A 17,295-nucleotide genomic window follows, 5' to 3' on the forward strand; every position below is an offset into this window, starting at 1 on the left:
CAAAGAAATAAAAGGCATCCAAATTGGAAAAGAAGAAGTAAAACTGTCATTGTTTGCAGATGATATGATCTTATATCTAGAAAACCCTGAGAAATCAACGATACACCTACTAGAGCTAATAAACAAATTTAGCAAAGTAGCGGGATACAAGATTAATGCACATAAGTCAGTAATGTTTCTGTATGCTAGAAATGAACAAACTGAAGAGACACTCAAGAAAAAGATACCATTTTCAATAGCAACTAAAAAATCAAGTACCTAGGAATAAACTTAACCAAAGATGTAAAAGACCTATACAAAGAAAACTACATAACTCTACTAAAAGAAATAGAAGGGGACCTTAAAAGATGGAAAAATATTCCATGTTCATGGATAGGAAGGCTAAATGTCATTAAGATGTCAATTCTACCCAAACTCATCTACAGATTCAATGCAATCCCAATCAAAATTCCAACAACCTACTTTGCAGACTTGGAAAAGCTAGTTATCAAATTTATTTGGAAAGGGAAGATGCCTCGAATTGCTAAAGACACTCTAAAAAAGAAAAACGAAGTGGGAGGACTTACACTCCCTGACTTTGAAGCTTATTATAAAGCCACAGTTGCCAAAACAGCATGGTACTGGCACAAAGATAGACATATAGATCAATGGAATCGAATTGAGAATTCAGAGATAGACCCTCAGATCTATGGCCGACTGATCTTTGATAAGGCCCCTAAAGTCACCGAACTGAGCCATAATGGTCTTTTCAACAAATGGGGCTGGGAGAGTTGGATATCCATATCCAAAAGAATGAAAGAGGACCCCTACCTCACCCCCTACACAAAAATTAACTCAAAACGGACCAAAGATCTCAATATAAAAGAAAGTACCATAAAACTCCTAGAAGATAATGTAGGAAAACATCTTCAAGACCTTGTATTAGGAGGCCACTTCCTAGACTTTACACCCAAAGCACAAGCAACAAAAGAGAAAATAGATAAATGGGAACTCCTCAAGCTTAGAAGTTTCTGCACCTCAAAGGAATTTCTCAAAAAGGTAAAGAGGCAGCCAACTCAATGGGAAAAAATTTTTGGAAACCATATATCTGACAAAAGACTGATATCTTGCATATACAAAGAAATCCTACAACTCAATGACAATAGTACAGACAGCCCAATTATAAAATGGGCAAAAGATATGAAAAGACAGTTCTCTGAAGAGGAAATACAAATGGCCAAGAAACACATGAAAAAATGTTCAGCTTCACTAGCTATTAGAGAGATGCAAATTAAGACCACAATGAGATACCATCTAACACCGGTTAGAATGGCTGCCATTAAACAAACAGGAAACTACAAATGCTGGAGGGGATGTGGAGAAATTGGAACTCTTATTCATTGTTGGTGGGACTGTATAATGGTTCAGCCACTCTGGAAGTCAGTCTGGCAGTTCCTTAGAAAACTAGATATAGAGCTACCATTCGATCCAGCGATTGCACTTCTCGGTATATACCCGGAAGATCGGAAAGCAGTGACACGAACAGATATCTGCACGCCAATGTTCATAGCAGCATTATTCACAATTGCCAAGAGATGGAAACAACCCAAATGTCCTTCAACAGATGAGTGGATAAATAAAATGTGGTATATACACACGATGGAATACTACGCGGCAGTAAGAAGGAACGATCTCGTGAAACATATGACAACATGGATGAACCTTGAAGACATAATGCTGAGCGAAATAAGCCAGGCACAAAAAGAGAAATATTATATGCTACCACTAATGTGAACTTTGAAAAATGTAAAACAAATGGTTTATAATGTAGAATGTAGGGGAACTAGCAGTAGAGAGCAATTAAGGAAGGGGGAACAATAATCCAAGAAGAACAGATAAGCTATTTAACGTTCTGGGGATGCCCAGAAATGACTATGGTCTGTTAATTTCTGATGGATGTAGTAGGAACAAGTTCACTGAAATGTTGCTATATTATGTAACTTTCTTGGGGTAAAGTAGGAACATGTTGGAAGTTAAGCAGTTATCTTAGGTTAGTTGTCTTTTTCTTACTCCCTTGCTATGGTCTCTTTGAAATGTTTTTTTATTGTATGTTTGTTTTCTTTTTAACTTTTTTTTCATACAGTTGATTTGAAAAAAGAAGGGAAAGTTAAAAAAAAAAAAAAAAAGAAAAAAGACAAACAAGGGAAAAAAAAAAAAAAAGATGTAGTGCCCCCTTGAGGAGCCTGTGGAGAATGCAGGGGTATTCGCCTACCCCACCTCCATGGTTGCTAACATGACCACAGACATAGGGGACTGGTGGTTTGATGGGTTGAGCCCTCTACCATAAGTTTTACCCTTGGGAAGACGGCTGCTGCAAAGGAGAGGCTAGGCCTCCCTGTATTTGTGCCTAAGAGTCTCCTCCTGAATGCCTCTTTGTTGTTCAGATGTGGCCCTCTCTCTCTGGCTAAGCCAACTTGAAAGGTGAAATCACTGCCCTCCCCCCTACGTGGGATCAGACACCCAGGGAAGTGAATCTCCCTGGCAACGTGGAATATGACTCCCGGGGAGGAATGTAGACCCGGCATCGTGGGATGGAGAACATCTTCTTGACCAAAAGGGGGATGTGAAAGGAAATGAAATAAGCTTCAGTGGCAGAGAGATTCCAAAACGAGCCGAGAGATCACTCTGGTGGGCACTCTTACGCACACCTTAGACAACCTTTTTTAGGTTCTAAAGAATTGGGGTAGCTGGTGGTGGATACCTGAAACTATTAAACTACAACCCAGAACCCATGAATCTCGAAGACAGTTGTATAAAAATGTAGCTTATGAGGGGTGACAGTGGGATTGGGAATGCCATAAGGACCAAACTCCACTTTGTCTAGTTTATGGATGGATGTGTAGAAAAGTAGGGGAAGCAAACAAACAGACAAAGGTACCTAGTGTTCTTTTTTACTTCAATTGCTCTTTTTCACTCTAATTATTATTCTTGTTATTTTTGTGTGTGTGGTAATGAAGGTGTCAGGGATTGATTTAGGTGATGAATGTACAACTATGTAATGGTACTGTAAACAATCGAAAGTACAATTTGTTTTGTATGACAGCGTGGTATGTGAATATATCTCAATAAAATGATGATTAAAAAAAAAAAAAAATTAAATGCCAGTTCCTTAGTCTCACTAGCCAATTTCAGGTACTCAGCAACCATGTGTAATGAGTGGCTGCAGCATTGGGCAGCTCAGGATAGAACATTCCTGTCATTCCAGAAAGTTCTGTCGGACAGTGCAGCTCTAGTGGTCAGGATCTAGTTTTTTCTTTTTTTCTTGCTGACGCTGAGTAAAATATCCTCCATCCCTCCCTCACTGGGGTGAGGGTCTTGTTGGAGATTCCCGGAGTCAGGGCTGATGCAGGTTGGGTTGTAAGGCCTTGTGGTTCTTATTTGGTCCTGAGGGCTGGTGTGTGTGTGTATACGTGTGCTGTTCTCTGCCCCTTATCTGCCCTGGGTGGGGCCGACTCTCCAGTCTCCTTGGGGTCCGAGCAGTCAGCCCACCCCCTCCTGGGGATCTCATGGGGGCGGGGGGTATTTATCGTGGAAGGCCCACAGCTGCAGGCCACCGTCCCAGGGTGTCCCTGGAGTCCCTGAAGCTGTAGACCTTGGCCTCGTCTCTTTCCAGTGAGGGGCCAGCCTCCTGGGAGTCCCTGCTGCCCCCCCAGGGGTGGGGTCTGCCTGTGGGTCATGTCCACCCAGGGGCCGTATCTCCCGGGGCCACAGAGTCCCCCAGGCCTGGCCTCCCCAGGGGGAGTGATACGTGCGGTGGCCGGGCCTTGGAGGCTGTTACTAGATGGATTTGCTGGTCTGGGCTCTGGAAAGTAGAAACATCCAAGGGAAGATAAAGCCCATGACCTTGGCAGTGGGCAGTGTGCCCCCCAGGCCTGGCTAGAGCAGGGTTGGGGCTCCCGGCACCGTCCTGGACTTGCTCTCTGGGGCCTGGTTTCTTGGCAGGGGTCCATCCCCAGCTGTACTTTGCATTAAATCTGGCGGTGGTGGTGGGGACTTGTTTAGAAATAACCTTGCACAGTGCCCAGTGGCCGCCCTTTACAGCGTCTGGTTTTCTGTCATCAAGTTCCTGTGGGTAGATGTAGGTGACTCCAGGATTGATTGAGCCCCATAGTGGAGGGGAAGCGCCTCCCTGCTGGAATTCTGTCCTTCGTTAGGGCTTCTCTCCACCCGGGCTCTCCTTGGCAGGCGATGGGTCTGTCAGGGCCCCTGGCTGTGGGTCCTCCACCTCAGCCTGCCGCCCGCACCCTGCCCGGCCCCCGCCACCTCCGGGTGCCCGCTCTGACAGAGGTCCCATCGGCAGGGCCGCTTCCTCCCCCTCTCAGGCGGCTGGCCTTGACCGGCTCTGACCAGGCAGCCGGTGACTCCCATAGACGTTTACATGAGCTTTTCGAAAGCGTGGGGTTGACGTGTGTCCGCATCTGAAGAAGACCTGAAATCCTGCCCAAGGACAAAACAAAGAAGCCTTGCTGAGCCGAGTTCTGCTTTTTGGAGACGGTCATTGTGCACAGGCTTTCCGTGTTTTCTTCTGGAAAAGTTGTGCGTATACACGGTACAAGCTGATCTCCTTTCCGAAGGCCGTCTTGGTCTCTTTACGTAACTTAGGGTGGGGCGACCCCTTTCTGTGAGCATCTGTGGTCTGAGTCTCCTTGGCGCCTGGGTCAGTGTCCTGGGGCTGCCATGACACAAACTGGGGGGCTGAACACAGCAGCAGCTTGTTGTCTCCCAGGTCAGGTGGCTGGACCTCTGACGTGAGGGTGGCAGCAGGGTCGGTTCCTCCCGGAGGCTCCCTCCTGGCTCTGGTGGGGCTGGCCTGGGTGTTCCTGGTCTCTGCCCCCATCTTCAGGCTGCCTCCTCCTGTGCGTGTGTGTGTGTGTGTGTGTGTGTGTGTGTGTGTGTGTGTGTGTTGTCTTATAAGGACACCCCATTTGTTGGATGTAGGACCCAGTCTAACCCCATCTGACTTTGGTGACACCTGCAAAGTCCCTGCTTCCAAATGAGGTCACTGTCACAGGTGCCAGGACGAAACTGGCCTGACTTCTTTGGGGTCTCCATTAAGCCCACAGCACCCCCCCTCCCTATCCTCCTGGCTCTCAGCCCATCCCTCCAGTGCCCCACCTCAAGCCTCTGGGCGCCGGGCAGTCCACAGAGTCCCCTGAGTGTCCACTCCAGCCCTCCCCACACTTCCCTTCTCCCTGCAGTGAGTTTGTGGGGCTGGGGGTTATGGCTTCTTTCCATGGATCCAGGGGTCTTTTCCAGGTTCCAGAACTGTGCTTCCAGCTGGAGCTGAACTTCCTTGCAGATTTTCCTTAGTTCCTCAGACAGCGTCTCTGCACACCCAGCATGTGACCTTGAAACCTGCCGTGTCCTACTTGCTTTCTGTCTGGGTGGGCAGACTCGCTGGAAGGGTCTGGAACGAGGTCACCTGCTCCTCCTTCTTACATCCTGCCGCCCACCATGGGTTCTCCTCCTGCAGACTCTCGGCCCCTCCATGCCCTGGCCCAGGGCCGCTCCCTGGGTGCCAGTGTGCCTGCTGGCCTCTTCCATCCGTCTTTCTAAATGCACATCTGGCCGCTGACCCCAGCCTTCCTGGATCCCCTCCCTTCCCACGGTGTTCATCCTTTACAGGCCGAGCAGTGCCGTGTGCATCCGTCTCCCTGTGAATCTGAGCTCCCCGTAGGCAAGGACCGTGTGGGATTTCATCTTCCTGTCCCCTGCCCAGCAGGCTGGTGTCTGCGGAAGGAGGAGTGCTGAGTGAAGCTTCCGGGCACTTGGAGCACGCGGTGGGCTGCACCTGGGCCCAGCAGGCTTAGTGGGGGGCCAGGCGCTCCAAGCCAGCGGCTCTTCAGGGGGAGCGGTCGACTGGTGGGTTGCCTGGGACCCACTGAGTCTCCCCAAATCAGAACCTTCATGGGAGGCCCGGGGTCTGTCCTCTCCCACCGCTCCAGGGGCTTGTGCAGGCAGACGTGGGGTCAGCTGGATTGAAATGTAACTAAGATACAAAAGGCGTCTGTTTTGAGTGGACAGTTGAGTGACTTCTAGCATATTTACGGAGTTGTGCAACCACCACCACATCCAAGCTCAGGACATTTCCAGTGCCCTGGAAGGAGGCCTCGTGCCCATCGGCAGGTGTCCCCCACCCCCCGGCAACCTCAGCTCTACTTTCTGTCTCTGGTTTACCTGGTCTGGACATTACACATGGAAGAGCCGCCCGGTATGCCGGCTCGCATGTGGCTTCATTCACTTGGTGTCGTATTTTTGAGGTTCATTCCTGTTGTGGTGTGATCGTAGTTTGTTCCTTTTTATTACTGATGATATTCCATCAATGGATAGGACACATTTACCAGTTGATGTTGGACATTTGGTTTGTTTCTACTTCTGGTTATTTTGAATAATTCTGCTGTGAGAATTTTGTCCGTGTTCGAGGGTGGACATGTTTTCATTTCCCTTGGGCAGAGACCAGGAGTGGAATTGCTGGGTCATGTGGTGACTCCGTGTTTAACCTTTTGTGGAACTCAGATTGGACTCTCTTTAACTCTCGAGATGCACTTGGGGGTTCCTGGGCCAGGAGGCCCCCGCCCACCCAGGCATGGAGCCGGCCCTCACCTGCGCCCTCTCTCCCCGCAGGCTGGAGCAGCCCTACTTCAGCGCCAACACCCAGTTCTTCCAGGCGCTGAGCCAGTGCCCCTCCCTGCAGCGCCTGTGCCTGGTTTCCCGCAGCGGCACCCTGCAGCCCGATGCCGTGGTAGCCTTCGTGGCCCACTGCCTGCACCTCGTCGTCTGCCACATGTTCACCGGCGAGTCCCTTGCCACCTGCAAGAGCCTGCAGAAGTCGCTGCTCCGGAGGTGAGTGGCCTGGGAGGGTGACGGGGGGCTCAGACAGCACCACCACCCAGAGGCCGGGGTCCGGAAGGGACTCAGTGGGGGTCCTCAGGCCTCAGGGAGCACCCAGAAGTTGTTTGGTGGAATTCATAAGAGCCAGCAGTGACAGCCTGAGATCAAGGGGGGTTTCCTTTTCTGGGGTGCCTCATCTCTGGCTGTTCTTTCTGCCGCACGGTTGATTGTCTCCACAGTAGAAGCCCACCCCCTAGTGTGAAGGTGGTCTTTGTCCACATCTGACATAAGCATCTGTCTGCTGTGGAAAACACACACCTGTGGATTTTTTTCTAACTTCTTATTTAAAAATAATTTTAGACTTAAAGTTGCAAATATATGTATAAAGTAGAGTTCCCAAATACCCTTAAGCCAGCTTCCCCCACTGCTGACATCATGTGTAATCAAACGAGGACATTACCGAGGCTGCAGTACCTGGAATTTCATCCATTTCCCCTCTGGTGCCCTTTCTCTCTTCCAGGATCTCATGCAGGACCCATTTCAGGATCCCTTGTTGTGTTCCGCTGTCCTGTCTTCTTAGCCTTCTCTGTCTGCGTCACTTCCTCCTCCTTTCCCTGCCCTTCATGCCCTTTACACTTTTTTTTTTTAATTCAGTTTTATTGAGATACATACCATACAATCATCCAGGTGTACAATCAACTGTTCACAGTATGATCATATAGTTATGCATTTATCACCACAATCTGTTTCTGAACATTTTCCTTACATCAGAAAGAATCAGAATAAGAATAAAAAATAAAGGTAAAAAAAGAACACCCAAATCATCCCCCCCCATCCCACCCTATTTGTCCTTTAGTTTTTATCCTCATTTTTCTATCATCCATCCATACACTAGATAAAGGGAGTGTGATCCACAAGGTTTTCACCATCACACTGTCACCCCTTGTAATCTACATTGTTATACAATCATCTTCAAGAATCCAGCCTACTGGGTTGGAGTTTGGTAGTTTCAGGTATTTACTTCTAGCTATTCCAATACATTAAAACCTAAGAGGTGTTATCTATATGGTGCGTAAGAATGTCCACCAGAGTGACCTCTCGACTCCATTTGAAATCTCTCAGCCACTGAAACTATTTCGTCTCATTTTGCATCCCCCTTTTGGTCAAGAAGATATTCTCAATCCCACGATGCTGGGTCCAGATTCATCCCTGGGAGTCATATCCTGCGTTGCCAGGGAGATTTACACCCCTGGGAGTCAGGTCCCACGTAGGGGGGAAGGCAGTGAGTTCACCTGCCGAGGTGGCTCAGTTAGAGAGAGAGAGAGAGAGAGAGGGCCACATCTGAGCAACAAAGAGGTACTCAGGGGGAGACTCTTAGGCACAATTACATGCAAGTTTAGCTTCTCCTTTGCAGTAACGAGCCCCACAAGGGTAAGTCCCATGATAGATGGCTCGGCACATCAAACCGCCAGTCCCAATGTTTGTGACAACATCAACACCAGTCCAGGTGAGGCAGTCCAACACTTCTGCACCTTTCCCCAGTTCCTCGGGGTTGGGGGGGAGGCTGTAAATATATTTTTTATTCTCTGCCCAAATTACTTTGGGATGTGCCTTGACACTTTTGAACAGCACTGCCCTGCTCTCTTGTGCTGGCCCCTCAATTTGGGTTTGTCTGATGCTTTCTTGTGATGCAGTGACGGCCACAGGCCTGTCCCCACCATCATCGCAGGCATCCTCGATGTTGCGTCTGTACCTGGTGGCGTTGGCTTTGATCGCTCGGGGCAGGTGGTGCCTTCAGGTTCTAATTCCTGCTGTCCCCTTAGTGAGGAGTAAATACGGGCATATCTCATTCGATAGCACTGTGCTTTATTGTGCTTCGCAGATGCTGCTTTAGTTACAAATTGAAGGTTCCTGGCCAACCGGCATCCAGCGGGCCTATCAGTGCCATTTTAGTGCCCAGGGCTCAGAAAATGGTTAGCATTTTTTGGCAATAAAGTATTTTTTAACAAGGGTATTTGCATGGTTTTTTAGACATAAGGCTGTTGCATACCTAAGAGACTACAGTATAGTGTAAACGTAACTTTTATATGCACTGGGAAACATATGCACCAGGTGGCAAGACTTGCTTTATTGAGGTAATAGCTTCACCGCGGTGTCTGGGGAAGAGCCCACAGCATCCCCGGGGCAGGCCTGGGTCTCGTGGGGAGATGCTCCGAGTCCCGCAGATGTCCTGTTTCTCCTTGTCCCCTTGCCTCTCCTCGTGGCGTCCCTGGGGTTCTTGCCTGCAGCCGCTCTCACTGTGAGGTGAGCCGAATGGTGATTTTCTTTCTCCTTCACGCCCTCCACATTTGTTAGCTGGGCCTCTGCTCTGAGAGAGACCCGTCCCTTCCCCAGTTATTCACCTGCTACATCCGTGGGGACTCGTGGGTATTTGTTTGTATTTGATGAGTTATAATCCAGTGCTATCACTGTTTGTTTCCCAAATTGTTCCAGATTTGGCCATTAGGTGTCCTGTGCCCTTTCAACATGCCCTGTCCTTTATTATTTTCTTCAGAAGTTTCTTTCCTTCTGGCACCACAAGATGCTCCAGGCTTATTTTGAATTGTCCTTGTCCCAGCCCTGGTATCAACCATTTCTTCAAAGATCCCTGGTTCCTTTTATTGGAGAATGGTATTTAGAAGGCAACATCTGGGAGCTGGGTGTGCATGTTGCTACTGGGGCATCACTGCTTCTAGGCCTTCCCAGTGGACGGAGCTTGGAACTACATCTGGGTGTGCTGACACACATATGCACATGTCTGTATTCACACCAACACACACTCGTACATGTCTGTATGCAAGCTGAGCTGGCACCTGCTGTATGTGCCTCACTGACATGCATACCTACGTGTCTGCATGCTGATACATGCACACATATGTGTCTGTCCACTGATACATGCACACGCCTGTGTGTACACGGATACATGCACTGTGTGTGTGCACACCAACACATACGTACATGTCTGTGTGCATGCTAACACACTTACACCACATTCTGTATCTGTTCACGGGTGTTCATGTTAAAAACAGTGTGTTCATACTGATAGCTTGGATCCCCACAGCATCACGGGTTTGTTGGAAGCTTTCCCACTCCCTTTTTGTGACTTTTTTGTCCAACAGTGAGAAATCTGATTTTCCATGTATTCATTTATATTGATTTGTTTGTATCTCTCAATATATGTACCTATCTGTTCAGTTCTAGAACACTTGTAAAGCAGTTCCATAACCCTGTGAGAAACAAATTTACTAGCTGGAGTACAGTACTTGTGTACAAGTGTTCTTTTTTAGTCTCATAGTATCTAGTCCAAGTACTGTTTTCTTCCCTTTCTTCCCCACCTCCTGCAGTGTGAGTATGTTACTCCTTTGTAAACAGCGAGGTTCATGTGTTACCATTTGTTCACCCCACATCCTGGTTGACTTTATGGGTTTTTTGGGAGTGTGAAGCCTTATAGTCCTAAGAGTGAGCTTGGTGCGGTGTCACCCCCCAACCCCTCGTCACCACCCGCCTTGCAGAGAGCCAGGCTCACCAGCTTCTGGCTTTCCCTTTCTATGTGTCTTGCACAGATGAGCAGATACACGCTGACTTTCCTAGATATCCTTCTTTCTTTGCTTTGTTACTTAATAATATATCTTGGAATCACTCCTTGTCAGTTCATAGAGGGCTGGCTCATTCTTTTTACAGCTTTGCATTCTTTTTGGAATTTAAGGAGGTTAAATTAGGACTAAAGGACCATTCTGCATCGATTGACTTGAAGCCCTTTTGACCCCCTGAACTTACCGGGATGAGTTTGCTTTTTAACTCTTTGGAATGCATGCGGGATCTTTGAGAAGCACCACACCCTGTCCTTGTGCGTCTGTAATGTACATAAATGTGTGGTACTAGACGTGGGTGTGCGGCTTGTGGTTCTCATTCGACCTCACTGGGAGGCCTGTCTGCGCGGCCCCCGTGGAGCTGGTCCCTTCCTCCTACGTGCCGTGAATTGTAATCTGTCTAACAAATTCACCACATCTTACACTTCTCTCCTGTTGATGGATGTTCTGGTTGCTTCCAGTTTTCCCTCCACCCCAGAGAATATCCTCTGTGGGTTTCCCTGTGCACAGGTGTCCGTAGTCTTAGCAGCAACATGACTGGGGCACTTTTGAGAAATTGCCAGATTGTTCCCTGTTGTGTTAGTTCTCCAGAAAAACAGAACCGCCAGGATATATACATGTATATGTAAATATCAAGAGATTTATTGTAGGAATCAGCTTACCCGACAGTGGGGATTGGTGGGTCTGAATTCCATAGGGCAGGCTGCTGTCGGGAACTTGACGGTGATAATTTGCCAGGGGAAGGCGCAAGGCGGGAACTCTGGTGTAGGGGATGGTGAGTCTGCAGGAGAGGCTGGACGGCTGAAGCAGAGAGGGAGATTCTTCCTCCCGGCTGCTGAGAGCAGCAGCTCTCCCCTGAGGCCTTTGGTGTGTTGGATGAGCCTTCTCTCATGGTCGAAGGCCATCTACTTCGTTAGCTGTATTCAGTCATGGATGCGGTCAACGGAAGAAAATTACTTAAATCCATGAAATAGCCTTGCAGGGACAGTCAGGCCAGCGCTTCCTTGTCTAAACAGTTGGACCCCATGCCATGGCCAGCCAAGTGGGACACGAGATCACCCATCACACTTGCCAGAGCTGTTCCTCCCAGCTCCTTCCCACAAGCTGGCTCTGGGAGTTCGTCCTTCTTCTCAGCCCTGCTTCCCCTTGTATCATCAGACTTTTTGTTTTCCTCCCAGTCTCCCAGGTTAAGATGTTATTACATTGTCGCAGCTTGCGTGGGTCTGTCCCCATGAGCACTGATTTGTGTGTCTGTCAGCAGCTCGTGTTTCCCCTTCTGTGATTCTCTCCTCAGGCCCCTCCTGCACCCGTCCGTTGGGTGTCTCTAGATTGAGAGAAGGGCAAGTGAGGAGCCGGACAGCCCTGTGGTACACGGCTGCGTGGGCCCTGATATGGGAGGTGTCCTCCTTCCTTCCTCTTCTTGTGTCGCTGTCATGAGTTCAAGGACACCCCCTCTCTGTACCCCCAGAGCTTCCTTTTATGTCAGCGTACCCCTTGCCCTTTGACCTGCTCTGAGAACCCAGTTACCAAAGTTGCTTGGCATGAACGCTGTCCAGGTCAGTGGGTGAAGGCTCTGGGTCTCTCCAGTGGCCACGGTTCTTGAACATTCTTGAACAAGAGCGTGTGCATGCGTGCACCAGAAGTTCCGAGACTTCCTGTGGATGCCCTGCTCATGCGAGGGTGAGCTGCACAGGCTGACCGATGCCCCTGGCCAGGAAATGTTTACTGTCACCCCAGCCAGAAAAGGCAAGCTCAGTTTGGGTTGCAATTTGTAGGAAAGCAGTTGAATTAGATGGCGCTCACTCTAGTAGAATGCGCCAGATCCTGCGACCTCTCACCTTTGTGCGCCTCTGTAGAGCTACAAAACTCCCTGGGTCTGCGGTGGCCGGGTGGGTGCAGGAGTGCTCCCCGCAGGGGCTCGTGGCCTTCCGGGGCCTGCCCCGGACATCTGCAGAGCCCAGGGCTCGGCTCGGGAGGAACAACGGTGTCCGAAGCTGATGTCTCTGAGGTCTCAAAGTCATTGTTTTGCATTTAACATTAGATCACTTGCCCCTGTCTCAGGTTGACCTAAAATGGCTAATCTGGTCAAACCTTTGTCCCAGCTGGTAGATGCTCCAGAAAGCCGTCTCTGCAGCCTGTGATAGGGAGTCATTATTGAAGTGAACAAACTTTATCTTTCTCAGTTTTTGTTTTTCATCTATGCTGAAGTCCTTTGAGATGCAAAGGTCTTTTAACTAAATTGTTCCTGTCTCTGCACCTAAAAAAAATTATGGTAGCATACAATGCAAAATTTTCCATTTAAATTACTTTCCCGTGTATAATTCAGTAGTATTAATTGCGTTCACAGTGTTGAGCTGCCATCACCACCCTCCAGTCCCCAAACCTTCTCATCCCTCCCAACAGAAACTGTCTCATTCACCTGAAGCTCCCCGTCTACCCCCAGCCCTCAGTAGCCTCTGATCTACCTTCTGTCTCTCTGAATTGCCTGTTCTAGATGTTTCATATAAGTAAGTCACACAGTGTTTGTCCTTTTGTGTCTGGCTTGTGCTCTGCATGTTTCCCGGCTTCACCCAAGTCGTAGTGTGGATCAGAACTTCCTTCCTCCCGTGGCAGAGTCATATTCCATTTGTGGGGAGAGCACGTTTTGTTGATCGTTCCTCTGTCTTTGGACACCTGGGTGGCTTCCACCTTTTGGCTCTTGTGAGTGATGCTTTTGCGCTCGACTTTAGGTTTAGGGACAGCGGTGACGTGAGCGGGTGTGGGAAGAGGCTCTCCTCCTCCCCGGGCTCCCCAGGCTGTGTCCCCCTCTGCCTGCCCTCAGCTCCGGGGCTCTCTGCAGGAGCTCTGCGTCCTCCTGCCTGCGGCTCACTGCTCCCCGGCCCAGGGCCCTCAGCTCCTCATGTGAGTGTGGTGTTCCTGGAGGCCGGTGCTTCCAGGTTAAGCAGGAACTTGACATGAGTGAACCTCGGGGGGGATTGACCCCTGGAGAGATCTGACCACAGCAGGTCATCTGGGGCACAAGGAAATGCCCATCTGCTGAAATGGCCACATCCAGGGAGGGCTTTGTTACAGCAGCTCTGCTCAAGCCAGGCCCTGGGGTCCCCAGCAGGTGGGCTTCCCTGCCCGAGGGCCCAGGTTTCTGCAGGTGGTGGGCAGGGGCCGTGGAGGCCCTGCTGCCCACAGAGCTGCGGGAAGAGCCCCCCACAGTGGGCTCCAGGATCAAGGGGCTCCAGCTACCCTGCCGTGGGACCCGCTGCCAGCCTGACCTCCCTGCTGGTTTGCCGCTGCGTTCCTTGGGAGTAATCCTAGCGAGGGTTTTCCTTCGTGGCTGTAAAGATAATGGCTTATTATACCTGGTAAAATTTAGACTATGCATGAAGCTTTTTTATAGGAATTTTTTATATAATTCCACCAACCAGAGGCAGTCATTGCTTTCAAACATGAGATATTGTTCTGTGGTCTGATTTTTGTTGTTATTTTTTTTTTAAATGAATTTATTACTGTACCGTGGATGTCTTTGTGTGTCAGTAAACAAAGCCCTGAGTGGTGATTTCTGATGCCTGTTTAGCTTTCCATTATATGGAAGTGGTGGTGTTTCCAGTTTGTGGTCATGATAAGTAACGCTGTATTTTGTATCTTCGCGCTTCCATAGCTTAGGCCTTGATCTTAGCGGCTGTGGGAGCTGGGGAGGGGCCTGGGTGTTGGAGAGAGCGCGTTCCAGCTCAGGCACTGAGCACGGCGCCCAAGGGCAAGTCCCTCCCCACCCCTCGGCCTCCTCGCTTTGTGAGCGAAGGTGGCGTCTGCTGGTTTGCACAGTGCTGGAGGGTAACTGGGACCCGAGCTCTGAAATTGTGGGGAGTGGGCCGCGGACAGGCAGGGAGGTGGAGGGGTGACTCGGCTGTTCCCTCCCAGCTCTGCTCTGCCTCTGTCACTTTGCCTGGCTGGCCCTGAGAGGACGGGGCGCTGTTTGGTCAGGCGCAGCCGCGGGGACATCTCTGCACCCTGCTCTGCCCTCTGAGCTGCTGGGAGGAGCTCTGGCGCCTCCTTAGCCTCACTCTGAGTAGCTCTCCATTTCTGGGGGGCTCTGGCCTTTGGAGGGGCTGTTGCCATGTGGCCAGGAAACCATTCCCTGGCTGCCATGGTGGCCATGTCCGGAGGGCTGTGTCCTGTGCCCGGGAGTCGGGAGTCTCAGGCCCTGCTCTGCAGGGACCTGGGCATTTCACTCACATTTTGCTTGCATTTCTCAGCCCCGAGGGGCCTCTTCTGCAAAGAGGGCCCAGCCTCACTGGGGTGTGTGCACAGGGGCCCCTCCAGAGCCGGTCGTGCCTCGAGGGTCTGTGCATCCTCGGAGGCCCCAGTCCTTGGCACAGTCGCCCTTCTCGGTGATCCTCAGAGTCCTTCTCAACCTAGAGCCACAGGCTGGCGGATCGGCCCTGGCCCTCGATGCCAAGCCCCGCACTGAGCTTTCCTCCCTCACGGTCCCCTGTCGCAAAGGCCCCACTCGGGGTGCCTGTCCCCGTCCCTTTCCTGGGGGACTTAGCGCCCTCCTTCGGGTAATTAGTTGTTTTTCCTTTTATTGTCATTGCAAGATAGACAACTTAAAATTTACCGCTTTACTATTTTTGAGTGTATAATTCAGTAGCGTCAAGTACATTTACAGTGTGTTATGCAGCCATCATTGTTTCTGGAACTTTGTCATCACTCCAAACAAAAACTCTGTCCCCATCAAGCAGGGGCTCCCCATCCCACCCGTGGGACCTCTGATCTGCTTGGTCTCCGTGAACTTGACCATTCTAGACACCTCACGGAGGTGGAATCGCACACTGTGTGTTCTTTGCTTCTGGCCTCCATCACTCAGCCTCGTGTCCTCAGGGTCAGTCATGCCGTCGCCCGGGGCAGCCCTCCGTTCCTCTGTTGGCTGACGGTGAGCTTCCTGAGGCTGGCACGGAGTGGCTCCTCCTCCTCCTGCGTCTTGTGCCCGGGCACAGGCCCAGTGTCCTGCTGGCCTTCCTGGCGGCACCTGCCGTTGGCTGCTGTGCTCGGCCTGTGGCACTCGTGAGCAGGCCAAGGTGGGTTTCCTGGGTGGTGCTGTCCCCGTCTCCCCAGCTGTGTCCCAGACCCTGGCCCACGACGGGAGCCCACTGGGTGCATGTGCCCGACCGAGCCTGTCCTTTGGGGCCGTGTGAGCACCTGCTCGCCGAGCACCCTGTCTATGCTGACGTGGCTCTACCTGTTGGTCAGACCTCACCAGGCCCTGTGAGGAAGGGCCAGAGCCCCAGTGCATAGCTGGGGAAACTGAGGCCCCGAGAAGGCTGGCCCTGCTCACTGAGTGTTTGCTTCCGGGGGACCGGCCAGGGTGCCCTTGGAAGCGGTGCTGCTGTGGACAGGGTGGTCTAGGGCACCATCTGTCTGTCTCGCACCCTCTCAGGAGCCTGCCAGGTGCCTCAGGCAGAGGCTCCCAGGTGGGGACGCTCCGGTGCCCATAAGCCTGGGACTAGGCCCGGCTGCCACAGGCGGCTCTCTTCTGGCAGCGCTTGGGTGGAGCGTCCCCGTGGTGTCCTCCGGGCCTGAGGCCCTCCAAGTTCTTGGACTGTCCCCCGGCCAGCAGGAACCCTTTCCTGGCCACTGAGCAGCACAGGCCGACTTGGAGCTGCTCGGGCCCCAGGCCTCTGAGAGGAGCCGCGGGGTCTCCCCTGGGTACGGGGGCCGCTGGCCTTGGCACCCCTCTAGGCCCTCGTTCCTCGGGGGCAGGCCTCGGCAGGGGCTTGGTGGAGAGATCAGGGGGCCAGGGTGGGGCTGGGGATGGGGTGCTCCCTGCTGCCAGCTGCTTTCCTCAAGGTCCCCAGGAGATGGCGCTGAGGCTCGCGGCAGCCACGGCCTGCAGCAGGAGGAACCGGCGGGAGACTCCTTCTAGCTCTTTCCCCCCACCCAGGCTGCCCCGCCGCCTGGGCCTGCGTTACCTTTTTCCCCTGACTCGGCCGCGTGGCCCTGTCGCTCCGGAGCCCGGCCACCAGGGCCTGCTGTCCAGATGGGCCAGGGAGGCCGGTTGTCTCCTGCAGCTCTGGCCGGCCCTGGCAGGCTCCTTGGTTTCCTTCGTCCTAGGGCAAGCTTAACAGCGGCCCTGGGGGACGCTTTCACAGCCCAGCGCCGAACCTGAACAGTGGTCACCTTCTGTTTTCTATCTGTCCTGCCTTGATTTTGCTCTTTCAAGGTTAAAACAGAAACTTCTGGATGTTTTTCTGACTTCTTGTAGCATTTTGCCCCCTCAGTTTTGAATTTGCTTTCTTTTGCCTCCCATCACCCCTTGGGCCTCTTCTGGCGGCCCCAGTTTCTGGGTGGATTTAGAGTTTGGGAAATGCCACTTCGAGCAGTGACTCCTCGTGGATACTCTGTTCTGTAGACGCCTCTGGGGTGCCAGGCAAGACTTTTCCCGCCCGCTGCCCATTCCCGCTGTGGAGGCAGCTCACATCCTCCGGGTTGGGGTGTTGGCTCCTCCCTCTGCCTCAGGGGTGTCCCCCCAGGGGTCAGGGCCCACCAGCCACCCTCCCAGGCCAACAGGCTGGGCTGTCTGCACCGGGAGGGCTGGTGACCTCTCTTTGTCTGCTTCGCTTCCTGTGTCTCCTGGAAACCCCTGCGTCATCCTGTCCCGGCTGAGTTGCCACTGCAGCCTCCCTGCCCTTGCGCTGCTGTGAGGGGGCCAGGCCTGGACCCTGGTCACCAGGAGCTCGGGCAGCATCCAGGGGAGGAAACCGGTGACCGCCTGGCCCTCTGTCGGGGCCTGCCCTCGATGCCTCCT

At 51.7% G+C, this 17,295-nt stretch overlaps 1 protein-coding gene across 3 annotated transcripts in view; it reads left to right on the forward strand.

Annotated features, from left to right (window-relative positions):
* Window positions 1-17,295, forward strand: part of FBXL18 (F-box and leucine rich repeat protein 18) — a 64,736-nt gene that overhangs the window by 21,632 nt on the left and 25,809 nt on the right. For all 3 annotated transcript variants that reach the window (XM_037814394.1, XM_037814392.1, XM_037814393.1), the window contains one exon: window positions 6,664-6,882. In XM_037814394.1, the coding sequence (XP_037670322.1) occupies window positions 6,664-6,882 (219 nt within the window). The remainder of the gene's footprint in view (window positions 1-6,663; window positions 6,883-17,295) is intronic.

The sequence above is a fragment of the Choloepus didactylus genome, chromosome 21 (assembly GCF_015220235.1).
Source record: "Choloepus didactylus isolate mChoDid1 chromosome 21, mChoDid1.pri, whole genome shotgun sequence".
Lineage (NCBI taxonomy): Eukaryota > Metazoa > Chordata > Mammalia > Pilosa > Megalonychidae > Choloepus > Choloepus didactylus.